The sequence below is a fragment of the Mirounga angustirostris genome, unplaced genomic scaffold, assembly GCF_029215605.1.
Source record: "Mirounga angustirostris isolate CCGP_5_RB_7025 unplaced genomic scaffold, mMirAng1.0.hap1 SCAF_5, whole genome shotgun sequence".
Classification (NCBI taxonomy): Eukaryota; Metazoa; Chordata; class Mammalia; order Carnivora; family Phocidae; genus Mirounga; species Mirounga angustirostris.
In genome coordinates, this window is record NW_026991713.1 from 7,906,020 (window position 1) to 7,929,413 (window position 23,394).

Here is a 23,394-nt window from a genome sequence, read left to right on the forward strand (position 1 = left end):
ACTCTATATCCCTCTTATAGATGAAGATCACAAAGACCATTTCTAAATCTAATTAGTTTTCCACAGGATAAAAACCCAGCAGCACATCAGGTGTTTTTGAGAGCCGGGGTCAAAAGAGGGGCAGTACCTTGAAGGCATTATTTCCCTTAATGTTCTTCACGATCCCCAACTCCTTTAGCTTCTGTGCGATCAGTGTGAGCATCAAGCTGTAGATGTTCTCCAAGCTTGTCCCAGGGGAGCAGAGGGTCAGACAGTCTCTCTGTATCTCTAGAACAGCTTCATAGAGTTCTGCCTGAGGTGCTGTGAACCTGGGGACAGGAAAACCAAATAACTCACATCTGGAATAATCTGATATTGCAGGAAGTTTGCTTCTAAATTTGATTAGGAAAACTCCAAGGTGCTGATGATGGGGCACTGTTGATTACTACATCAGTACCAGTATATCAGTACTGACAGGACCTTAACTGTGCCCTCAACACTCAACAAGAAGAGCAGTAACTCTTCAAGCTGGGGCAGCAATAGTCTATCTCTCAAATGATCAGCAGCTATACATAAGGTGAGGCTAGCAGACACACTCAACCCAGCCATGAGTGCAATGGGAGGGCCAGATCAAGCTCACCCTTGGTCCATTCCATTTTTTTTTTTTTTACCATAAACAAACAAACAACAAACCAAAACAAAGGCATCCACTTCCTGTAGGTAAAGCAGATGTCATGAGATAAACTAGTAGATACTTTGGCTACTAGTAACATGTAGTTTCTAGGTGTCCTTAGAATAATAATTTCTTTAGCAGTCATGGGGAAAAATGAGAAAATATTAAGCTGGCATAGTATATGATATGGATTTTCTACACTGTTGATGGCCGTGCAAATTAGTATAGCCAATTAAATGAAGGGCCTTAATAATGATACTCATAAAATTTGAGCTTATAATTCTGCTCTAAGATTCCATCCTAAGAAAATACTTGAAATAAAAAAAAGCTGAATATATAAAAACATTCAGTTTTTTTTTTATAATTATGACACACTCTAAATGTCCCCTAATAAGAATGGTTAAAATAACAATATAATTGAATAATGAACACCTTCATATCCATCTCCAGGTTCAGCCATTAGCAACACTGTTATATTTGTGTCATCTATAAATGTACCTATATTCCAACCCACCACAGTATTACTAAAGAGTTAAGTTTTTTTTTCATGTAAATTTTATATATACTGAAGTACAGAAATCTGAGCTTTACAATTTTGACAAATGGATGTACTGATCTCAATAAAGCTGGGAACATTGAGCCCTAAATTTGGTTGCGTCTTTGCCAGTCGAAGCAGCCCTTCTACCCCCCAGCTAAGGAGATTCACTCTATTTTGACTGAGAACCTACAGGAACCTCCCATGAGGTAGCTGCCTTAGCAGATGGTTCTAGACCTATGATCAGATTCTACTCTCAGCAGGCCCTAAAAGGTTAGGTATAAAGTGTGACCCACCAGGAGGTGCACTATAATCCAAACAAACAAAACAAAACAAAACAAAAACCGATGTGATTTTTCCTATTTACACAGACAAAAATCTAGGAATATGTGTGGGAATGTATATGAACACTGCAGGATAATGATGGAAGGAACATAAAGTTGGATAAGGCTGAATGTATTGATATAAGTCCATTAAGCAGAGATTCTGGATTCAGTGTTGCAGCTCCAGGGTCAAATAAGGCTCTAACAGTCTATTTGGTTGGTTGGCTGAAACACACATTAAAAGGTAGCCTACACTAAATGAATTCAAATGCCAGAACTGTCTTGCTATACTAGAGAAGGAATTCCCACATCTGCAACATCTATTTTTTGCTTGAGTTTCTAGCCTGCTGGCCTACCTCACAAAATGCAGACATGCCAGTCCCAACTGCATTCGCAATTCCTTAAAAAGCAATCAACCAACCTACCTACACATATACCCACATACATAATATATCCTAATGGTTCTGTTTCTCTGGAGAACTCTGACTGATCCAGATCCATATTCCCATCATGACACAGAAAGTTTCCTCACTGTTATTCTAATCAGTATTCCCACACCCAGAGGCAAAGGCTGTTCTGATTATTTTATATTTTTATTTTTTTAAAAGATTTATTCGAGGGGCACCTGGGTGGCTCAGTCGTTAAGCGTCTGCCTTCAGCTCAGGTCATGATCCCAGAGTCCTGGGATCGAGCCCCGCATTGGGCTCCCTGCTCGGCAGGAAGCCTGCTTCTCCCTCTCCCACTCCCCCTGCTTGTGTTCCCTCTCTCGCTGTGTCTCTCTCTATCAAATAAATAAAATCTTAAAAAAAAAAAAAGATTTGAGAGAGAGAGAATTGAGAGACAGCATGAGAGGAGTTCTGATTATTTTCACCTTAGTTTTCTATCATATAAATGGAATCATATGTATAAATGGAATCATACAATATATACTCTTTTGTGTTAAGCTTTCTTCACCGAGTACTATGTCTGTATGATCCATCATGGTGTTGGTTCAATCAGTAGTTTGTTGCTTTTTATTGCTAAGTGATATTCTACTGTATGAATAAACCACAACTTGTGTATTCAGTCTCCTGTTGATGGACATTTAGGTTGTTTCCAATTTTGGGCTACTATGAATAAAGCTGTTCTGAGTATTCTTGTACAAGTGTTTTTGTGGACACATTTTCATTTCTCTTTGATCAATACCCAGAAGTGGGTTTGTTAGGCCAAGGAATCAGTGTTTGTTTCTAATAAGAAACTAGCAAATTTTTTCCCAAAGTACTGTAGCATTTTATGTCACCACGAGCAATGTCTGAGAGTTCCAGTTGCACTGCATCATTGTCAACACTTGATATGCTTAGTCTTTCTAAGTTTAGCCATTCTAGTGCATATGCAGAGGCTTAATTTGCATTTGCTCTGTGACTAACAATAAGGACTACCCATAGTTGTTCACATTACATTATCCTTTATTTATTTTTTAAGTAGGTTCCAAGCCTAGCGTGGAGTCCAAGATGGAGCTTGAACTCACAACCCTGAGATCAAGACCTGAGCTGAGATCAAGAGTTGGATGCTTAACCAACTGAGCCACCCAGGCACCCCTACCTTATTATCCTTTTGATCTCTGTAAGACTTATAGTGATATACCCTCTTTCATTCCTGATTATGGTAATTTGTCTTCTCTTTTTTTTATCTTGCAAGGGAGTTTATCAATTTTATTAATCTATTTAGGGAACAACCATTTGGCTTTGTTAATTTTCTCTACTCACTATCTTTTTCCTATTTCATTGATATTTTGGTCTTATCTTGTTTCTTTCCTCCTGCTTACTCTGGTTTTAATTTGCTCATCTTTTTTTTTTTTTTTTTTAAAGATTTTATTTATTTATTTGAGACAGAGAGAATGAGAGAGAGAGAGCACATGAGAGGGGGGAGGGTCAGAGGGAGAAGCAGGCTCCCCGCCGAGCAGGGAGCCCGATGCGGGACTCGATCCAGGGACTCCAGGATCGTGACCTGAGCCGAAAGCAGTCGCTTAACCAACTGAGCCACCCAGGCGCCCAATTTGCTCATCTTTTTAATAGCTTTCTAAGGTGGAAGTTTACATTATTGATTTCAAACCTTTCTTTTAATGTAAGCATTTAAAGCTACATATAAATTTCTGCTGTAGTTCTATGTGACACATTTTGATATATAGTATTTTTATTATCACTGATTTGAAGTACTTTGTGGTTTCTTCCCTTTCCCTTGTGGTTTCTTCTTTGACCCACTGGTTATTTAAAATATATTCACTTGGGTGCCTGGGTGGCTCAGTTGGTTAAAGCGACTGCCTTCGGCTCAGGTCATGATCCTGGAGTCCCTGGGTGGAGTCCCGCATAGGGCTCCCTGCTCAGCGGGGAGTCTGCTTCTCCCTCTGACCCTCCCCCCTCTCATGTGCTCTCTCTCATTCTCTCTCTCTCAAATAAATAAATAAAATCTTTAAAAATAAATAAATAAAATAAAATATATTCACTAATTTCCAAATATTTGGAGATTTAAAAATATCGTATTATTATGACATTCTAATTTAATTCCATTGTAGTCAGAGAACACATTTTATAAGACTTCAGTCTTCTGAAACTCATTAAGACTCATTTTATGGTCCAGCAAATGGTTTTGGTGATGTTCCATAAGTATTTGAAAAGAGTATGTGTTCTGCAGTTGTTGGGAATAGTGTTCTACAAATGTCAATGTAATTAAGGTGGTTAATAATGTCATTCACAGGGGCGCCTGGGTGGCTCTGTCGTTAAGCGTCTGCCTTCGGCTCAGGTCATGATCCCAGGATCCTGGGATCGAGCCCCGCATCGGACTCCCTGCTCAGCGGGAAGCCTGCTTCTCGCTCTCCCACTCCCCCTGCTTGTGTTCCCGCTCTCGCTGTGTCTCTCTGTGTCAAATAAATAAAATCTTTAAAAAAAAAAAAAAACCAATGTCATTCACATCTAAAGTTGATGTCTTTCACCACACTTGGGAAGTTTTGGGCCATTATTTCTTCAAAGGTTTTTTCTGCTCTGTTCTCTGTTCAATTTCTGAGTCTCCAATTAGATGTATGTTAATTTGCTTGAAAATGTCTCAGAAGTCTCTGAGGTTCTCTTCATTCTTCTACAATATATTTCTGTTCTTCAGACATAATTTCTTTTTTTTTTTTAAGATTTTATTTATTTATTTGACAGAGAGAGACACAGCGAGAGAGGGAACACAAGCAGGAGGAGTGGGAGAGAGAGAAGCAGGCTTCCCACGGAGCGGGAGCCTGATGTGGGACTCGATCCCAGGACCCTGGGATCATGACCGGAGCTGAAGGCAGACACTCAACGACCGAGCCACCCAGGTGCCCCCAGACTAGATAATTTCTATTTTTCTTCTAGTTCACTTGCCTTCTGCCTCCAATCTGCTGTAAGGTCCATCTAGTGAATTCTCCATTTCAGTTATTATACTTTTCAACTTTACAGATACAGAAAGCCACACAAATATATACCTTAAGAAATTAGTGTAAGGTTGACTAGTCAGATAAAAGATGGAACTTGGCCAATTATCACAGAAGTCCCTTCTATGTGCTTCATAACTATTACAATTCTCTCAGTATGTACCATTATCCTAACTTTCACAGCTATCATTTCCTTGTGGTTTTTTATATTTACTTATTTATTTTTAAAAGATCTTGGGGCGCCTGGGTGGCTCAGTCGTTGAGCATCTGCCTTCGGCTCAGGTCATGATTCCAGGGTCCTGGGTTCGAGCCCCGCATCGGGCTCCCTGCTCTGCGGGAAGCCTGCTTCTCCCTCTCCTGCTTCTCCCTCTCCCACTCCCCCTGCTTGTGTTCCCTCTCTCACTGTGTCTCTCTCTGTCAAATAAATAAATAAAAATCTTTTTTAAAAAAGCACAAACCTATGTCCAGTAATCAATGTTTAAAAAAAAATAATAAAAGATCTTATTTTTAAGTAATCTCTACAACCAATGTGGGGCTTGAACTCATGACCCCGAGATAAGAATTGGATGCTCTTCTGACTGAGCCAACCAGGTGCCCCACCTTGTGATTTTTTATTTCTATGTACTTGTTTCTCATTTTTATTGATATAATTTGTATATCATAAAATTCACCCATTTTAAAAAGTGTACAGTTCAATGGTTTTATATTTTCACAAATATGCTTATGCAACCATCATCACTATCTAATTCCAGAATATTTTCATGCAACCCTCCTCACTCCCATATCCATTAGCAGTCACTCCCCATTTCTTGTATAAAAAAATGCTTTATAACCCAAATATGCATCCCAGGACAATTTTCTTCCTGCTTATTTTAAACAAATTTGATATGCCTTTTAAGTCTCTTTTAGTCGACAGGTTCCTTTTTCTATCCTTTTTCATTTCCTTGTATGTATTAAAGAATCCAGACTGTTTGACAAACAGGGTTTATCACAGTCTAGATTTTGCTAATTGCATTACGGAATGGAAGTCTGTGTCTCCCCAAAATTCATATGTTGAAGTCCTAACCACTAGTGTGGCTGTATTTAGAGATGAGGCCTCTAAAGGAAGTAACTAAGGTTATATGAGATCATAAGGGTGGGGCCCTGCTCTGATAGAATTAGTGTCCTTATAAGGCACCACAGAGCTTGCTTTCTCTCCCTCTGTCTCTTCGTGTAGAAGAGGTCATGTGAGCACACAGCAAGATGGCAGCTGCTTACAGGCCAAGAGAAGGGGCGCCAGGAGGAAACCTACCTTGCCAGCACCCTGATCTTGAACTTCCCAGCCTTCAGAACTGTTGTTTAAAACACCCAGTCTGTTGTATTTTGTTATGGCAACCTGAGCTGACGAATACACACCCCCTTGGTGTAGTTCAACATATTCCATTGTCTTTCTTATTTCTCACAAATTGGCAGCTGGATCCCAAGAATGAGTCGGACTCAGGTTCAATCCCTTTGGCAAGGCTGGCTATATGTAGTACTTGGCAAAATTATAGGAGGCACATAATATCTGATTGCCTCTTTTTGTGATCTTAGCAGCCACGGATCCTTAAGTGCTTACATCTATACATTAATGGGTGTTGCAAAATGGTAATAATTTTAATTCTATAATTTCCTTTTCATTCATTTCATGGAATATTTTTAAAGAGATATTTCCTCTAATCTATTTGGTTATCTAGTGACAGAGTTTATACATAAAAGGTAGGACGAATACTTGATTCTTTTATTTACCACTTTAAAAAAAACATTTTTTTTTAAGATTTTATTCATCCATTTGTCAGAGAGAAAGCTCAGGGGGAGCGGCAGGCAGAGGGAGAAGCAGGCTCCCCACTGAGCAAGGAAGGAGCCTGATGTGGGACTCGATCTTGGGACCCTGGGATCATGACCTGAGCTGAAGGCAGATGCCCAACCGACTGAGCCATCCAGGCACCCCTATTTACCACTTTTCAAAATAATGAATTGATTCCCATCATCCTCTGAAGATGAACAATTTTTTTAAAATTACTATTATAAGAAAGTTACATTATGAATTCATGAATTTGAGTTTATTTGATGGATTTAAGTTATTACCATTATCAAAGCTCAAAGTTTCCTATCTTTGATCTGTGGGACCTCTTCAAGTTGGTTCCTGAGTCTTTTTGACAGGACGCTACTGGTTTTTGCTCATTTCCTTGCTACCTGGTATTCTTTTTTTTTTTTTTAAAGATTTTATTTGTTTGACAGAGAGAGACACAGTGAGAGAGGGAACACAAGCAGGGGGAGTGGGAGAGGGAGAAGCAGGCTTCCCGCGGAGCAGGGAGCCCGATGCGGGGCTCGATCCCAGGACCCTGGAATCACGACCCGAGCTGAAGGCAGATGCCCAATGACTGAGCCACCCAGCCGCCCCTGCTATCTGGTATTCTAAGATGTTCCAGGCTTCATCTTATAAATTTCCTGATCCAGACCTGGAGTCAGCCAACTCTCCAAGAAGCTCTCATTTATTTTAGGGAAAAATTGTATTTCAAGATCATAATCAGGGCACTGGTGATACTCATTGCTACTAAGTTGGTCATAGTTTCTAGCCTTCTCGGTGGACAGAAAAGGGAAGGGGAAAAATCATATAAAGAAAAAAAAATCGGGGCGCCTGGGTGGCTCAGTCGTTGAGCGTCTGCCTTCGGCTCAGGTCATGATCCCAGGGTCCTGGGATCGAGCCCCGCGTCGGGCTCCCTGCTCCGCGGGAAGCCTGCTTCTCCCTCTCCCACTCCCCCTGCTTGTGTTCCCTCTCTCGCTGCGTCTCTCTCTGTCAAATAAATAAAATCTTAAAAAAAAAAAAAGAAAAAAAATCATTTGAGTTCACACTGATACTTCAATTAAAATTTGAGATGATAGAGCTTTTATGTAACCTCTATATTTCATTTACTTTTTTCCTTCCATACCATGCATCCTGGTTTTCAAGGGCACAAGGAAGAAGAATTAAAATTATCTCTTACTCTTTTGTTTGTATTTATTTATTTATTTTCATTGCTTGTTTATTTAAGTAATCTCAACACCCAGCATGGGCTTGAACTCATGACTCTGAGATCACGAGTTGTATGCTCTTCTGACTGAGCCAGCCAGGTGCCCCTCTTAATTTCAGAATAACAATACAGATATTATAACAAATATAACTGCTGGAAATACTGAGGGTTTTTTTTTTTCATATGCTCCTCCCATTCTCCATTTAAAAAAATGTTGTACTACTCTACATGATCAGAGCATACAGCTATTACTACAACGCTCTCTTCCTCTTAGATTCACTTAGTCTTAGTTCTACAGTGAACTGTTTCTCATGTTCACCAGCAATCCTTATGTCAGTGTCTCTAGTCACTTTGGTCAACTGAAGCTCATGCTCTAGCGCAGTACTGACCAATAAACCTTCCTGTGCTGATGTGTTTTCCTGTGTATCTGTTGTCCAATATGGTACCCACTAGCAACATGTGCTAAATGTGGCCAGTTCAAGTAAAAAACTAGTGTAAATTTGATTTGATATTAATTTAAATGTAAGTAGTCCTATGGGACTGGTGACTAGGTGTCATACTGGATCACATAGCTCTAGCTCTAGCAGATTCCTCATGGGAGGAAGCCTTAAGTTTCTACATAACAATCTGTGCCCTTTACAGCTGAAAGTTGCTTTTGCTGCATATAAAGTCTTTGGCTTACACTTTTGTTCTTTGAGTATCTCTAATATGTTACTCTATTTTCTACTTGTATAAAGCATTGCTTTTGAAAGTCTGATAATCTGATTTCCTTTCCTTTATAAATCACATGTTCTTTTTTTCTGGATCCCAAAGGAATTTTTCTTGTAGGTTCAGAATTTTACTAGAATATGTCTTGGTGTTGCTTTTTCTGGGCTGATATTCTCAGGTACATGATGTGCTCTTTCAAAAGTAGTTTCAAAATTTTTTTCATTTCAGGAAAATTTTATTGAATTATAGTTTTTAGGATATGTTCTGTTTCCATGCTTTCGTTTTCTTCTTCAGAGCTTCCTTTATGTGTATGCTCTAACTTCTTTGCTTATTTTAAATATTTGTCATTTTCCCTGTAATCTTTTTTCTCTTTATTTCATTTTGATTTTTAAATTTTTCTTCCCTTTCATCCTTCCTATTTGTTGTTAAGGCTTTATTGTGCTTCATTGTTAGTGTGTACCTTTCAACCCAGTCTTTTTTCTGGTATGATTTTTTATTTTATTTCTAGTTCTTTCCTGAGTATTGTCACCTTGTTTCTGAAATTTCCAGTTTTGATTTGTGTTGTTCTTTCATGTCTTGAATGATGTGCTTAAAAAATTCTAGCTTGCTTTAACATAGTAGGTCACTGTTTTGATCTCTTTTGTAGCCATGTCTTTCCAGTATGTTTCCATTATCAGTAGGGATGTTGATGTTATATGCTCCTTAATTCCTTTTTTTGCTTTTGATTAACTTTGTATGAGATTAACCAAGACACTTTTTTGTTGCTTATTTTATGTAAAATTAATTTTCCTAAACTTTTAGAATGAGGCAGGCTTTAGTAAAGATTTTTTAACATCACAGAGCTTACTCTCCTATTGTTTTGGTGTAGTGGTAAACAATATGGCAGCTTGCTTTCAATTCCTCTCCCCCTCTCTGATTTGGGTATTTCAATTCCTTCTTCTCTCTTGTCCTTAACTTGCTTACTTTCGATTCTACTTCCAGCAGTTTCTTCTTAGAAGGGAGCATAGCACCCTCAAACTTCCTCAGGCCTCTAGAGTGACAAATCTTTCCCATTTTCAGTTTCTGTTTTCAAATTGGCTCACCATTCTTTCCAGTGAATATCTGTTGGTTATCTGTGAGTTCCTTTGTTCGCAGGTACGTCAGATAGCTTCCTCTACTACCGTTGCCTCCTTCTTTCTTCCACACAGATACTGATACCATCCAGGCCTTGTAGTTGTGCAGTATATTCATAACTGTTTGCATTTTACAGTTTAAGTGATATCCTATCACCCAGTGTTTGGTTTTGTTACTTAGTAGCTCTATTATTATTTGCCAATTTGGAGAGAGCAAAAAACTATGCTTTTGCTACCATCTCCCCAGAATCTCTGGTTATTTCTTACTGAGACTCTCCATTGGTTCACTCATTGTACTTATATATGTTCCTTTAACTCTGTGAACATATCTATAATAGCTGCTTTAAAGTCCTTGTCTACTAACTGAAATCTTAGGGTTATTCAGGATCTGCTTTTATTGACTATTTTTCTTGATTATGGGTCATTTTCTGATTCTTTTCCTGATTCTTCCATGTCTAGTGATTTTTTTTTAACTGAAAACTGGATTACTTTTGTAATCAGAAAATAAAAACTCCAAATTATTTTATTTATTTATTTTTAAAGATTTTATTTTTAAGTAATCTCTACACCTAACATGGGGCCTGAACCCCAAGCTCGAGATCAAGAGTCACATGCTCCACTGACTGAGCCAGCCAGGCACCCCTCAAATTTACTTTTTTAAATGTGAATGTGTGTGTGTTAACTAGGTGTGTCTAGAAGACTGATCCTATGATTTGGTGAATAAAACAGTCTTAGAAAGTAATCAGGAGTTTTGCAAAGGCAATTAACCTGAGCTAGAGGGGACCTGTATATTTTTCAGTCATTTATTCCTAATATACCCATATTCCAACTCATACTCCTAAGAAGCAATGGGATCTGTAAAAGTCCTACCTGCCATTGACAGGCCAGGTACGGGTTATGTCACTCACATAGCAAGAAGACTCACAACCTCCATCCAGCAGCACCATTTCCCCATCCTGCAACAAAAGTATGATATGTCAAAGTAGGTGACCTTATGACTGTCAGTTGTTTTTTCTAATTTAAACTCTTGGTGTCTTTCATTTTATATATATATTTAAAAAGTTAACTTAAAGGAGACTGATCTTCTCTGGTTCCTTCTTATAAGAAACAGCATCTCAATTTTTCAAATGAATTCACATGACTCAAGAAAGTGTCTGTTGCACAGTAATGCATAGGCCCACACTGGAACCACACTGCTTAGGTCTGAATTACTAGGTGTAAATAGCACATCATAAATGGTATCATTATCACCATTATGTTTAAAATTCCTATATAAGTTGGTATCCAGGGCCTTATTCAAATATGATTACCCTTAACCATTTAACTTTAGAATATCATTTCCCCTTTTGCTCCCCATCACAATACATATGGGGAAAGAAAAAAACTTTAGGTTTATCTCTCTCTTATTACTTGTCATATTATATTGAAACTACCTATTTATGTCCTTGAAGACAGGGTACATCTTATTTATGTATAAATAAACACACAACTTGGCATGTAGTAGAATAATGGTTCAATGGGTATATATATTTAATAATGGCGACTTTGACGAATGGATGTGGGTTTTGTTTCTGGCAAAATGACAGAGTACATTTCTTGTTAGAAAACAACTAGATCCTGGATACAGATATATTTTATGAAAGGTTGACATTACATAATGTAAGAGAGGTCTTAAGGACTTTTTCTCTCTTGAAAAAAGATACCCCAGAACTGAAACTAGAGCTGAGAGTAGTGATAAGGTAAGTGGTACAGTATACATATAAAAGGAGATGTTGCCCTGAGGTCCTGCAGCAAAAAGTGGGGATAATGAGCCAGCGATTCTCACATTAATCCAGGATTCCCATAGGGGATACAAGAGTCCCAGGTCATTAGGACCACTTATCTTTTGGCAAAAGCACATTCAAACAAGTTCTGGAGGAAATTTCCCTCAAATTTGGGCTGGCATGATTTCCAAAAAATAACATCAAGTAAATAAATGTGAGCTCACAACCAAAGGTCGTCAAGCACACAAGGTAGGTCATTGTACGTGAGAGTCAGCAGGAACAACATATACCAAATTTAGATCTTCCAGGACTTCAGGTAAGGGAATGACTAGATACAAAATAGCTATCATGAGATGTTTAAAGGGATAAGGAACAGAACCACAAAGATGAATTGAAAATTCAATTGAAAAGAACTATGCTGTGGTCTCACAAGAATTTTTCACAATACACTAAGAGAGTCACAACCTAAATAAGGGAGGAATGGCCATAGTTGGGGATATAAAATTTATAATCTTTTCTCTTTCTTCCTAAAAATCTTGTAGCATAGGGATAATTTGCAGTACTTGTATATTTTCAATTGTTCTTGGAATATCAGTATTCAGTAATAGTAAAAAGACTTTTTTACAACCAAAAAAAAAAAAAAGAAGAAGAAAAGAACTATGCTGATTTGAAAGGAACCAGAAAGAAAGAAAAAACAACTTCTGAAGTCAATCTCTCAGTGGATGGCTGAAGAAGCAGATTAGATAACCAAAGGGAAACTGGCTTCCTGGAAGACAGACATACCCAAGTCCCCTAGAATATGACAGAGAGACAAGGCAAATGTAAACACGAAAGTTAGCTTGCTGGAAACAGAAAAAGGTCTAACACACATCTACCTGAAGTTGCTGAAGGAGTGAACAGAATGTAGGAGAGACGTATCTACACCAGTGTCTGAGAATTTCCTAGAACTGATGAAGACATGAATGCAGATTCGAGAGGGGGAAGGTATCATAACGACTGTATGTAAAAATAAATCTACTCTTAGACACAATAAAACTGAAAAATACCAAAGGAAAAGAAAACTTAAAAAAAAATTATTATTTATTTATTTATTCGGTTTTTAGAGAGAGCACATATATGCGCAAGTGGTGGGGGAAGGGGCAGAGGGAGAGAGAGAATCTTAAGCAGACTCCACATTGAGCACTGAGCCCACGATGGGGCTACATCTCAGGACTCTGAGGTCATGACCTGAGCTTTTCGAAATCAAGAGTTGGATGCCACCCAGGCGCCCTCCCCAAAGGAAAAGAAATCTTAAAGTAGTCAAAGCAAAGAGATTTCCCATAAGGAATGATAATTAATATTTTTGTTTGTTTTTATTTTGTTTTAAAGATTTTTTTTATTTATTTGAGAGTGAGCGGGGCGGGAGAGCCCATGAGCACAAGCACAAGCAGGGGGAGGGGCAGAGGGAGAAGCAGATTCCCCACTGAGTAGGGAGCGTGATGCCAGGCTGGATCCCAGGACTCTGGGATCATGACTTGAGCCGAAGGGAGATGCTTAACTGACTGAGCCACCCAGAAGCCCCTCGTTTGTTTGGTTTTAATCTGCAACACTGAAAGTCAGAAGAAACGGGAATGATATACTAAAGATGATGATTGAAAAGAATCTAGGATAGTTTCCTTGGCATAGCCATCATCAAGAATTGAGAATGAAATAAAGATATTTTGACTAAAGAAAAATAGAAAATTTTATCAGCCACAGACCTTCATCTAAAGGGTTTTCTTCAGGTTGAAGAAAGCTGATCCCCGGAGGGCCATCTAAGATGTAAGAGGGAAAGGTGAACATGCATGTAAATCTAAACAAACTGTCAGAAGGGCTCTGTCTTGGCCTCTTGCTGAGAGTGCCATATAGCTGTGGTTAGAGGCAGAAGCACAGGGCAGCCTGTTCTGACGACATTTCTATCAGATGCCTACTACTGAGTCCACACTAGAGCTCTCCCAGATGCCCCAACGGTACCCTGCATTTCTCACAGCTTGTTGAGGACCTTGCCCACAGACTTCACCAGAAAAAGCCCTTGTAAGCTTTCGGATAACCAAAGCAAGACTATGACCTAGAAGTTCTCAACTTACATCCTCTCGGGCCAATTTATCTAATAATGGGAATACTTTTCTCTCCTTGGATGGCTACACTGGAGCTTATTCTCCAGTTTTTTAAGAACGGGCAATATATTATTTAAGAATAGACACACTGATGGTAAAATTATGAAGAAAAACAACAAAAATGATTAAAACAAAAGATGGTAGGAGACAGAAAGGGGAATGTGCTTGAGCTTGCCCAGGGGACTACTAATGTTCTTCTCATCCTAGATGATAGATATATGGTTATTCATTCAATTGTTTTTAAACAGTACATTATATTTATTGTTTTTAATATATGATACATTTAACAACTTAGGAAAACCTTGGAGAATATAATCAAAGTGAGAAATTTATCCTTAGACACTTAAGAGTAAAAAAAGAAGAAAGGATGAAAATTAATGAGTTTAGCATCTAATTTAAGAAGCCAGAAAAAGAACAAGAGAATAAGCACAAAAAGTAGAAGGGTGAAATTAATAAAGGCAAGGACCCAATGTAATAAAATAATAAACAAAGATAAAATAATATTAATGATGTGAAAAGTTGGGTTTTACAAGAATAATAAAACCCAGTGAATCTCTGGTGAGATTTCTTTTTTTGGCCAAAGTTTTTGAGATTTAATGTATGCACAGTAAATGCACAGATCTTAAGTATACACAGTTAAGTCAGTTTTGTCAAATGCCCTCAGGCCCCTTCCCAGTCAATATCCCCATGAGAAGCAACCAATGATCTGATTTCTATCATCATAGATTAGTTTTGCCCATTTTAGAACTTGATATAGATGGAATCATATAGTTTATAGTTTTTTGTGTCTGGTTTATTCACTCAGCATAATGCTTTGAGATCATTCACTGGTAGTACAGTGGTTTGTTCCATTTTATTTGAAGAATACACCACATGGCAATTTCCTTATCTAATATCCTGGTGATGGACACTTGGTCTATTGGTAGTGAACTTGCTATGAACATTCTTGTACAAGGCAATTTGTGAATCTATGTTTTGATTTTTCTTGAAAAATACCTATAAATAGAATTGCTGGTGCACAGGGTAAATGTATGTTTACTTTTTAAAAAAAGAGAAAAGGCATCAGCTTCAGGCTATCCTTTTCCCTGCAGCCTCTGCTCTGGCGGGAGTACCCTGGCCAAGCTCCAGAAATGTGTGGAGGGGACGGCCATGGGCTTTGGACAGAGGAAGCCCCAGGATGACTTGAAAGTAGGGCATCCTGAAGAGAGAAAATTAGTGGCTGGTGAGCAGTCTGTATGGCATTCTCAGATGCCTTGACCTGAGTGAGAAATCTTCCTCCATCAGGACCTCAGATGTCTGACAGCCCTATGTGACACCAGGATGGGATATTCCTGTAAATATACTGCAGGTCACGTGGCATTCTGCAACACTGACATTTACTGCATGTTGATGATGTGCCGAAATTGGTAAACTCATTCTACATATCTTAATCCTCCCAACAGGCCTACAAGGTACTGTTGTTATTTGCCCAAGGTCACACGGTAGGTCCAGGAACTACCATGGTGTTCAATTAATCTAGCTCCAAAGCTAATGCTTGATTTGGAACTTTTAAGTATGGTGCCCCCAGGTCTTTCCAACTAATTCTAATGACTAATTGCTTGCCTTCTTCAATCAAAAAAAAGAAAGAAAGAAAGAAAAAAGGCAAAAATATATCAAGAATGTAAAAAGGTACATAAATTATAATTATAAAAAATTAAAAGGTAGACGATGCTGAGTAATTTTTTTTTTTTAAAAGATTACTTATTTATTTGGCAGAGAGAGACACAGCGAGAGAGGGAACACAAGCAGGGGGAGTGGGAGAGGGAGAAGCAGGCTTCCCGCCGAGCAGGGAGCCCGATGCGGGGCTCGATCCCAGGGCCCTGGGATCATGACCTGAGCCGAAGGCAGACGCTTAACGACTGAGCCACCCAGGTGCCCTGATGCTGAGTAATTTTTAAAATTTAGACAAAATAGGGGTGCCTGGGTGGCTCAGATGGTTAAGCGTCTGCCTTCGGCTCAGGTCATGATCCCAGGGCCCTGGGATCGAGTCCCACATCGGGCTCCCTGCTCCTTGGGAGCCTGCTTCTCCCTCTGCCTCTCTCTCTCTCTCTCTGTCTCTCATGAATAAATAAATAAAATCTTTAAAAAAATAAATAAATAAAATTTAGACAAAATGGTAGAAAAATATAACCTACCAAACTGTCTCAGGAAAAGTGAAGTATAAATTGATATAATCACTTTGGAAATGTTTGGTATTTTCTACTAAAGTGCAAATATGCATACCTATGGCCCATCAATTCTATTCTTATGTGTCCCTTAGACAAATTTGATAATATGTATACTAGGAATAACATATAAGAATGTTCACAGAACATTGTTTATAATGGTAAAAACTTAGAAACTATATAAATGGCCACCTATGGGTATTTATTTATCACACTAATAAATTAAAACTGAGAAAGCTTTGCAGTATTTGCTGATTTGTTTAAAAATAACAATAATTACATATTAAGATAAATAACATTTTTAATGAAAAGTAACTATTTTTCTAAATAAAAATATGCAGTTAGAAATGTGGCACTGTTACATAGTTTTACAAATCTCTTTGTCTAGCATAACAGAAAACGGAATCTCATATCTACTTCTCCCCCTTCAATCTGGTGTGATATTGCAGGTCATAAAGCTGCTGGGTTACTTCCTTGTACACTTGAGAGAATGAGAGTGGAAAAGACAAATAATGTCTGGGTAGTCTTATAAAAATGTATTTAACCTCACAGACCACACTTTAATTGCTGTTCTATACTACAACAATTAAAATGAACACACTGCCGTGGTATGCAACAACATACTGTTATTTGAAAAAGACACAGACCTAGTATTTCAAATATATAAAGCTCAAACATGACCAAAGCCAAACTATGTTAAACCATATTGTTTATTAGTAGTAAAATAAAATGAAAAGCAAAGAAATGATGACCATCAAAATCAGGAGAGTGGTTATCTCACTAGGGAGAGAAGTTATCATTGGGAAGAACCACATGGTGGAAAAGCTTCTTAGGGGTGGAGGGATAGTAATGTCCTGTTTCAGGCATTCACAATTTTTTTCTGTAAAGGGCTAGATAGTACATATTTTTTACTTTCTGGACCATACTGTCTCTGGTGCAACTACTCAACTCTGCCATTGTGGGAAGAAAGCAGGAACAGCTGTATTCCAATAAAACTTTATTCACAAAACAAAATGGCAGGCTGGATTTGGTGCAGAGAGCTGTAGCTTGCCAATACTTGTTTTATTTGACATGGTAATGGTTACATGGGTGTCCACTTTATAATTATTAAACTGTTCCTTTATGTTTTAAGTACTTTACCAGTAGTTCCATTTTAAAATAAGAAATGTCAAAAAGGAAAAAAAAAGAAACAGAGAACTTTAGTATATTAAAGAAATTGAATCAGTAGTTAAAAAAAGTTTACAAAGGAAAATATCAGGCCCCAAAAGTTCTATAGGTATATTCCGCCCAATTTTCAAAAAAACATTAACTCAAATCATTTCACAATATTAAAAAAAGAAACTACTCATTCTATAAGCGTAGTTTGGACTTGATATGAAAATCAGAAAAAGATAGTATGAGAAAAATAAGCCAATCTCACTCATGAACACAAATCAGAATATCCTAAACAACACATTAGCAAGTTGAAACTAGTAGTGCTAAAGATAAAAAAGATGCTTAATTTCACTGGTAATTAAGGTAACAGAAATTAAGACCACAATGAGATACTGCTTTATACCAATTAGAATAGCAGAAATTAAGAAGTCTGATAACATCAAGGGATAGAGAGGATGTGGTCAATAGAATTACACACCACTGGTAGGAGTATAAACAGATACAAATACTTGGGGAAAAAATTTTGTATTATCTTATCATACTTGTGAATAAAAAAAATTTCCAAAAAACTATATATAGCAGTATAATTTTTAGGTAGTTCACAAACAAGCAGAACTAATTTTTTTCTTTTTACAAGCAGAACTAATTAATATTGTTTGGGGAATCATGTATACATGATACAACTACTTAAAATCAAGGGAAGACAAACAAAAATTTGGGATAACCAGTTAGTTACCTCTGGGAGGGAGGCAACAGGATAGCCAAGCATAAAGACATGTGAGTAGATGCAAAGAACTGGTGATGTTCTAGCTCTTGAGCTGAGTGATCAGTTCATGAGTATTCATTTAAAAAATATGCTGTGTAATTTACATATATGCTAAATTTATTTTTCTGAAATTACTGAAAATTAAAACAGATAATTAAAAGTGGACTTTGGATGCCTGGGTGGCTCAGTTGGTTAAGTGTCTGACTCTTGATCTCAGCTCAGGTCTTGATCTTAGGGTCATGAGTTTAAGTGCTGCACTGGGCTCCATGCTGAGCATCGAGCCTACTTAAAACAAAACAAAAACCCCTTTCCCTACCTTTAAAAAAAAAAAGTGGACTTAATAAAGGCATATACAATTCTCTACTTGTATAGTCACTTAGGGAGAAAATCATAAAAGATACTCCCTCACAGCTAATAAGGTACTATTAAAATCTGTCTGCTCCCAAAATATGCATGGCCCACTGTGGCCCAAGTCCTTTGAGAAGGAGTGTTATTAAAAAATATGAGCAGGGAAAAAAATGAGCAGAGGCTTTAGAGTAGAATTCTCAGCTCTGCCCTAATGAGTTGCCTAATTTTTATTTTCCTCATCTGTTGAACAGGCATGTTAATAATTGCTCCTATCTCACAGTGCTAACGCGAGAATCAAATGAGATAATGTCTGTAAAATCATTTTATAAACAATAAAGTGCTCTAGAAGTGGCACCACAGGAAGTGGCACTGAAGGGTATTTCACGTACCTTGATGAGCTGATTATTCTTCACATAGTGCAAAGTGTTTGACCGATTACCTCCAGCGACCACGGGCGGGTAGGCTAAGATGTCTGCACCCCGGGCCCGGCATTCAAATTCAAACTGAAAAACAACACAGAAGACAGGATTTCCTCAGGGCTGTGCCAGCCCAGGCTCTCTCCAACAAACAGCCCATCCCTCCATTCACGTACTTCTTTTCTGTCATTACTGGAAAACAAGTTATCAAATCTAACCAAACTTCTCATGCTGCAATTCCAGTCCATTTTTTATTCCCCCCACCATCCTGTTATTTGACCCTATTCTTACGTCTGTTCTGTTCCTGAGTGCTCCAAATTTCCTATGATTTTCAAATTAAGTCCAGAAGAGAACACAGAAAACCTACGATCAAGGCTGAGTACAGAGATACAGTCGAGTAAAGTTCCTGTGTTTTATTCTTATTTAGATAAACACTAGAATACAGCTTGCAGTTTTAACAACAGCTCTGAATCACTAAATTTCAACTTTTCAAATAGCTACCAGCCTCAATGTGCTGGAAAAGTGAAAAAGGATGCTAGGCAGATGGTAAATTCTACTAATTTCACTTTGTCCAAGGATGGAGCTGGAGACTGGTGAGCAGCTGCTGCTCTTTCCAGTACTACTCTGATTCTCCTCCTTTACGTTTACTTAAACAGTATTCTCGCTCACATTTGACTAAGTCTTTGCTTCTTCATCTGTTCTGCTTTGCAGTTTTCATTTAACTGTAGCTCTGTGTATTTTAGACACATCTAACAAATTATCAGTGACATTTAAGAACCCAATCCTCTCCACTGATATCCTGGTCACTTACACGAAAGCCCACTGGATGCCATCTGCAAATCAATGGAATTACTTTACTTATTACTATTTTTGCCTCCAAAAAAACCTTTCCAATCTTTTAAAGCTCACCTTAGCATAAAGGAAGCCTTCCTCCATGGGAGCTTTACTGGCAAACATGGTCTCTATGAAAGCCTGTAAACAGAATGGAGGATGAACAGTCTCATTTTAAATACGTTGCTTACTCAAACATTCAAAATACTGGAGCTCAAATGAAAAGCACCCTTCTCCCCAATTTTGCTGACCTGAAGTTGTGACTTTGTGACCTGATAATATAGATTTCTGAAGAGGAAACTATTGCTTTCAGGGCTATTTGACTGATAACAGATTTAGTGGAAGGGTGACTCAACAATCACACTCAGAATATACATTGGTATGCCAGAGTAAGCTACATGGGAACACATTTGTCATTTATGTAACAAAGTAGCCCAGAAATGTATGAAATTATGGATCGAATGGTCCAGTCTACTGTAAGGTTTCCCAACCTTAGCATTGTCGACATTTTGGACTATATACTCTTTTTAGGGTGCCAGCAGCACTTCCCAACTGAGAATCAGATACTGCCAGATATCCCCTAAAGGACAAAACTGGGGCGCCTGGGTGGCTCAGTCGTTTAGTGTCTGCCTTCGGCTCGGGTCATGATCCCAGGGTCCTGGGATCAAGCCCCGCATTGGGCTCCCTGATCGGCAGGAAGCCTGCTTCTCCCTCTCCCACTCCCCCTGCTTGTGTCCCCTCTCTCGCTGTCTCTGTCAAAAAATAAATTTAAAAAATCTTTAAAGGACAAAACTGCCCCAAGTTCAGAATCAATGACCTAGAGAAGAAATACTTTATTTCTCCACGTGTTTCCTTTTTTTAATGAACGTACAATGTTTATAATTCACCACTGTACTTTATTCCAAAAAGATTTTGACTAGTTTACATGAATACACAAAATACAACAAGGTGGCACAAATTCATGGCAGAATTAAAGAGCAAGCCTTAAGCGGAATGGAGCTCAAAAAACTAAGAATGCATACCATAATGACCTTCACGATTACTATGGCAACTATGGATGGGCCACAAAATTTTTTTTTAAAGATTTTATTTATTTATTTATTTATTTGAGAGAGAGAGAGAGAGAGAGAAACAGCATGAGAGGGGAGAGGGTCAGAGGGAGAAGCAGGCTCCCCGCTGAGCCAGGAGCCCGATGTGGGACTCGATCCCAGGACTCCGGGACCATGACCTGAGCTGAAGGCAGTCGCTTAACCAACTGAGCCACCCAGGCGAGGATGGGCCACAAATTTATCTGAGTTTTCTAGTAGCCAGTGTGAAAAGGGAAACTGTCAGTTATATTTCCCATGTCTGTGGGATAAAAACAAATCAGCTGCACAGGGATAGGATTATATGATTCTACCACTAGAAAGGAATTTCTCTCGAGTTAGGTTCTAAGAGTGAAGGCAATATGGGAAGGAATGTTTTTAATAACATTTTTCCAAATATAAGGCAATGACATCATCGTAAAGCCCAACAGAGGGAAAGCAAGCGGGCTGGCCATGAAATAGCTGTGTGGCTTGCCCCTGTTCTCATTCTGATCCTTCCTCAAATGTTTCATCCTCAGAGAGGCCTTTCTGACCACCCTACCTCACTCAGCACTTCTACCACACTTCATTCCCTTCCACTGCTTCCTTTTTCTTTTTCTTCACAGCATTTAATTCCAGCTGACTATACAGCATGTTTGTTTACTGTCTCTCCTCAACTAGAATGTACACTGAGGACACGGACATTGATTTGCATTTCCTTGATGATGGGTGATGATAAGCATCTCTTCATGTGGTATCTAAACCTACTCTGTTGAGGGTTTTCTTTTTTTTTTTTTAACTGGGTGGGTAACTTAAATTTTTTTTTTTTTTTAAGATTTTATTTATTTATTTGACAGAGAGAGACAGCGAGAGAGGGAACACAAGCAGGGGGAGTGGGAGAGGGAGAAGCAGGCTTCCTGCTTGAGCAGAGAGCCCGATGCGGGGCTCAATTCCAGGACCCTGGGATCATGACCTGAGCTGAAGGCAGACGCTCAACGACTGAGCCACCCAGGTGCCCCTGTTGAGGGTTTTATCATGGATCAATGTTGTACTTTGTCAAATGCTTTTTCTGTGTCTACTGAAATGATCCTATGGTTCTTATCCTTTCTTTTTTTTTTTTTTAAAGATTTTATTTATTTATTTGACAGAGAAAGACACAGCGAGAGAGGGAACACAAGCAGGGGAGTGGGGGAGGGAGAAGCAGGCTTCCCACTGAGCAGGGAGCCTGATGGGGGGCTCGATCCTAGGACCCTGGAACCATGACCTGAGCCAAAGGCAGACGCTTAACAACTGAGCCACCCAGGCGCCCCTGGTTCTTATCCTTTCCTTTATTGATGTGATGTACCATGTTGATTGATTGGCAAATATTGACCCACCCTTGCAACCCAGGAAAAAAATCTCACTTGATTGTGGTGAATGATTTTATGTATTGCTGTATTCAGTTTGCTAGTACTTTGTTGAGGATATCTGCATCTATGTTCATCAGAGATCTGGCCTGTGGTTCTCTTTTATTGTGGGGTCTTTATCTGGTTTTGGTTTCAGGGTAATGCTGGCCTCATAAAATGAATTTGGAAGTTTTCCTTCCTTTTCTATTTTCTATTTTTTGAGAAGAACAGGCATTAACTCTTTTTAAATGTCTGGTAGAATTCACCTGTGAAACCGTCTGGCCCTGAACTTTTTGTTGGGAGTTTTTTGAGTACTGATTCAATTTCTTTGCTGGTAATGGGACTGTTCAAATTTTCTATTTCTTCCTGTTTTAGTTTTGGTAAGTTATGTTTCTAAGAATTTATCCATTTCTTCTATTGTCCAACTTGCTGGCAAATAGTTTTTCATAATATTCTCTTACAATTGTTTGTATTTCTGTGGTGTTTGTTATTTTTCCTCTTTCATTTGTGATTTCATATGTCTGGGTCCTTTCTCTTTTTTTCTTGAGGAGTCTGGCTAGGGGTTTATCAATTTTATTGATTTTTTTTCAAAGAACCAGCTCCTGATTTTATTGATCTGTTCTACTGTTTTTTTAGTTTCTATATCATTTGTTTCTGCTCTAATCTTTATTATTTCCTTCTTTCTGCTAGTTTTAGGCTTTGTTTGTTTTTCTAGCTCCTTTAGGAGTAAGGATAGGTTGTTTGAGATTTTTCTTGCTTCTTGAGGTAGGCTTGTATTTTTTTTTTTTTTTAAAGATTTTATTTATTTGACAGAGAGAGAGAGAGACAATGAGAGAGAGAACACAAGCAGGGGGAGTGAGAGAGGGAGAAGCAGGCCTCCTGCCAAGCAGGGAGCCCGATGCGGGGCTCGATCCCAGGACCCTGGGATCATGACCTGAGCCGAAGGCAGACACTTAACAACTGAGCCACCCAGGCACCCCGAGGTAGGCTTGTATTGCTATAAACTTCCCTCTTAGGACTGCTTTTGCTGCATCCCAAAGGTTTTGAAATGTTGTGTTTTCATTTTCATTTGTTTCCATGTACTTTTTTATTTCTTCTTTTATTTCCTGGTTGACCCATTCATTGTTTAGTAGCATGTTATTTAACCTCTGTGTATTCGTGGTCTTTCCAGATTTTTTATGGTTGACTTCTGGTTTCGTAGCATTATGGTCAGAAAATATGCATGGTATAACTTCGCTCTTTTGGAATTTGTTGAGGTTTGTTTTGCAACCTAATATGTGATCTATTCTGGAGAACATTCCATCTGCACTTGAAAAGAGTGTGTATTCTTCTTAGAATGGAATGTTCTTAATATATTTGTTAAATCCATCTGGTCCAGTATGTCATTCAAAGCCATTGTTTCCTTGATTTTCTGTTTAGATGATCTGTCCATTGATGTAAGCGGGGTGTTGAAGTCCCCTACTCTTATTGTATTATTATTGATTAGTTCTTTTATGTTTGTTATTAACTGTTTTATGTATTTGGGTGCTCCCATA

At 38.4% G+C, this 23,394-nt stretch overlaps 1 protein-coding gene and 1 long non-coding RNA gene across 5 annotated transcripts in view; one reads left to right on the plus strand and one right to left on the minus strand.

Moving 5' to 3' along the window:
• LOC135364380 (uncharacterized) overlaps positions 1-3,265 on the plus strand; it is a 37,561-nt gene extending 34,296 nt beyond the window's left edge. Inside the window, exon 3 of the long non-coding RNA XR_010411307.1 lies at positions 2,975-3,265. This is a non-coding gene — a long non-coding RNA (uncharacterized LOC135364380). The remainder of the gene's footprint in view (positions 1-2,974) is intronic.
• Positions 1-23,394, minus strand: part of XPNPEP3 (X-prolyl aminopeptidase 3) — a 77,386-nt gene that overhangs the window by 6,385 nt on the left and 47,607 nt on the right. For all 4 annotated transcript variants that reach the window (XM_045872465.3, XM_064590568.1, XM_064590569.1 and 1 more), the window contains 4 exons: positions 19,489-19,551; positions 18,553-18,666; positions 10,663-10,748; positions 128-308 (listed from right to left, as the gene is read on the minus strand). In XM_045872465.3, the coding sequence (XP_045728421.1) occupies positions 128-308; positions 10,663-10,748; positions 18,553-18,666; positions 19,489-19,551 (444 nt within the window). The remainder of the gene's footprint in view (positions 1-127; positions 309-10,662; positions 10,749-18,552; positions 18,667-19,488; positions 19,552-23,394) is intronic.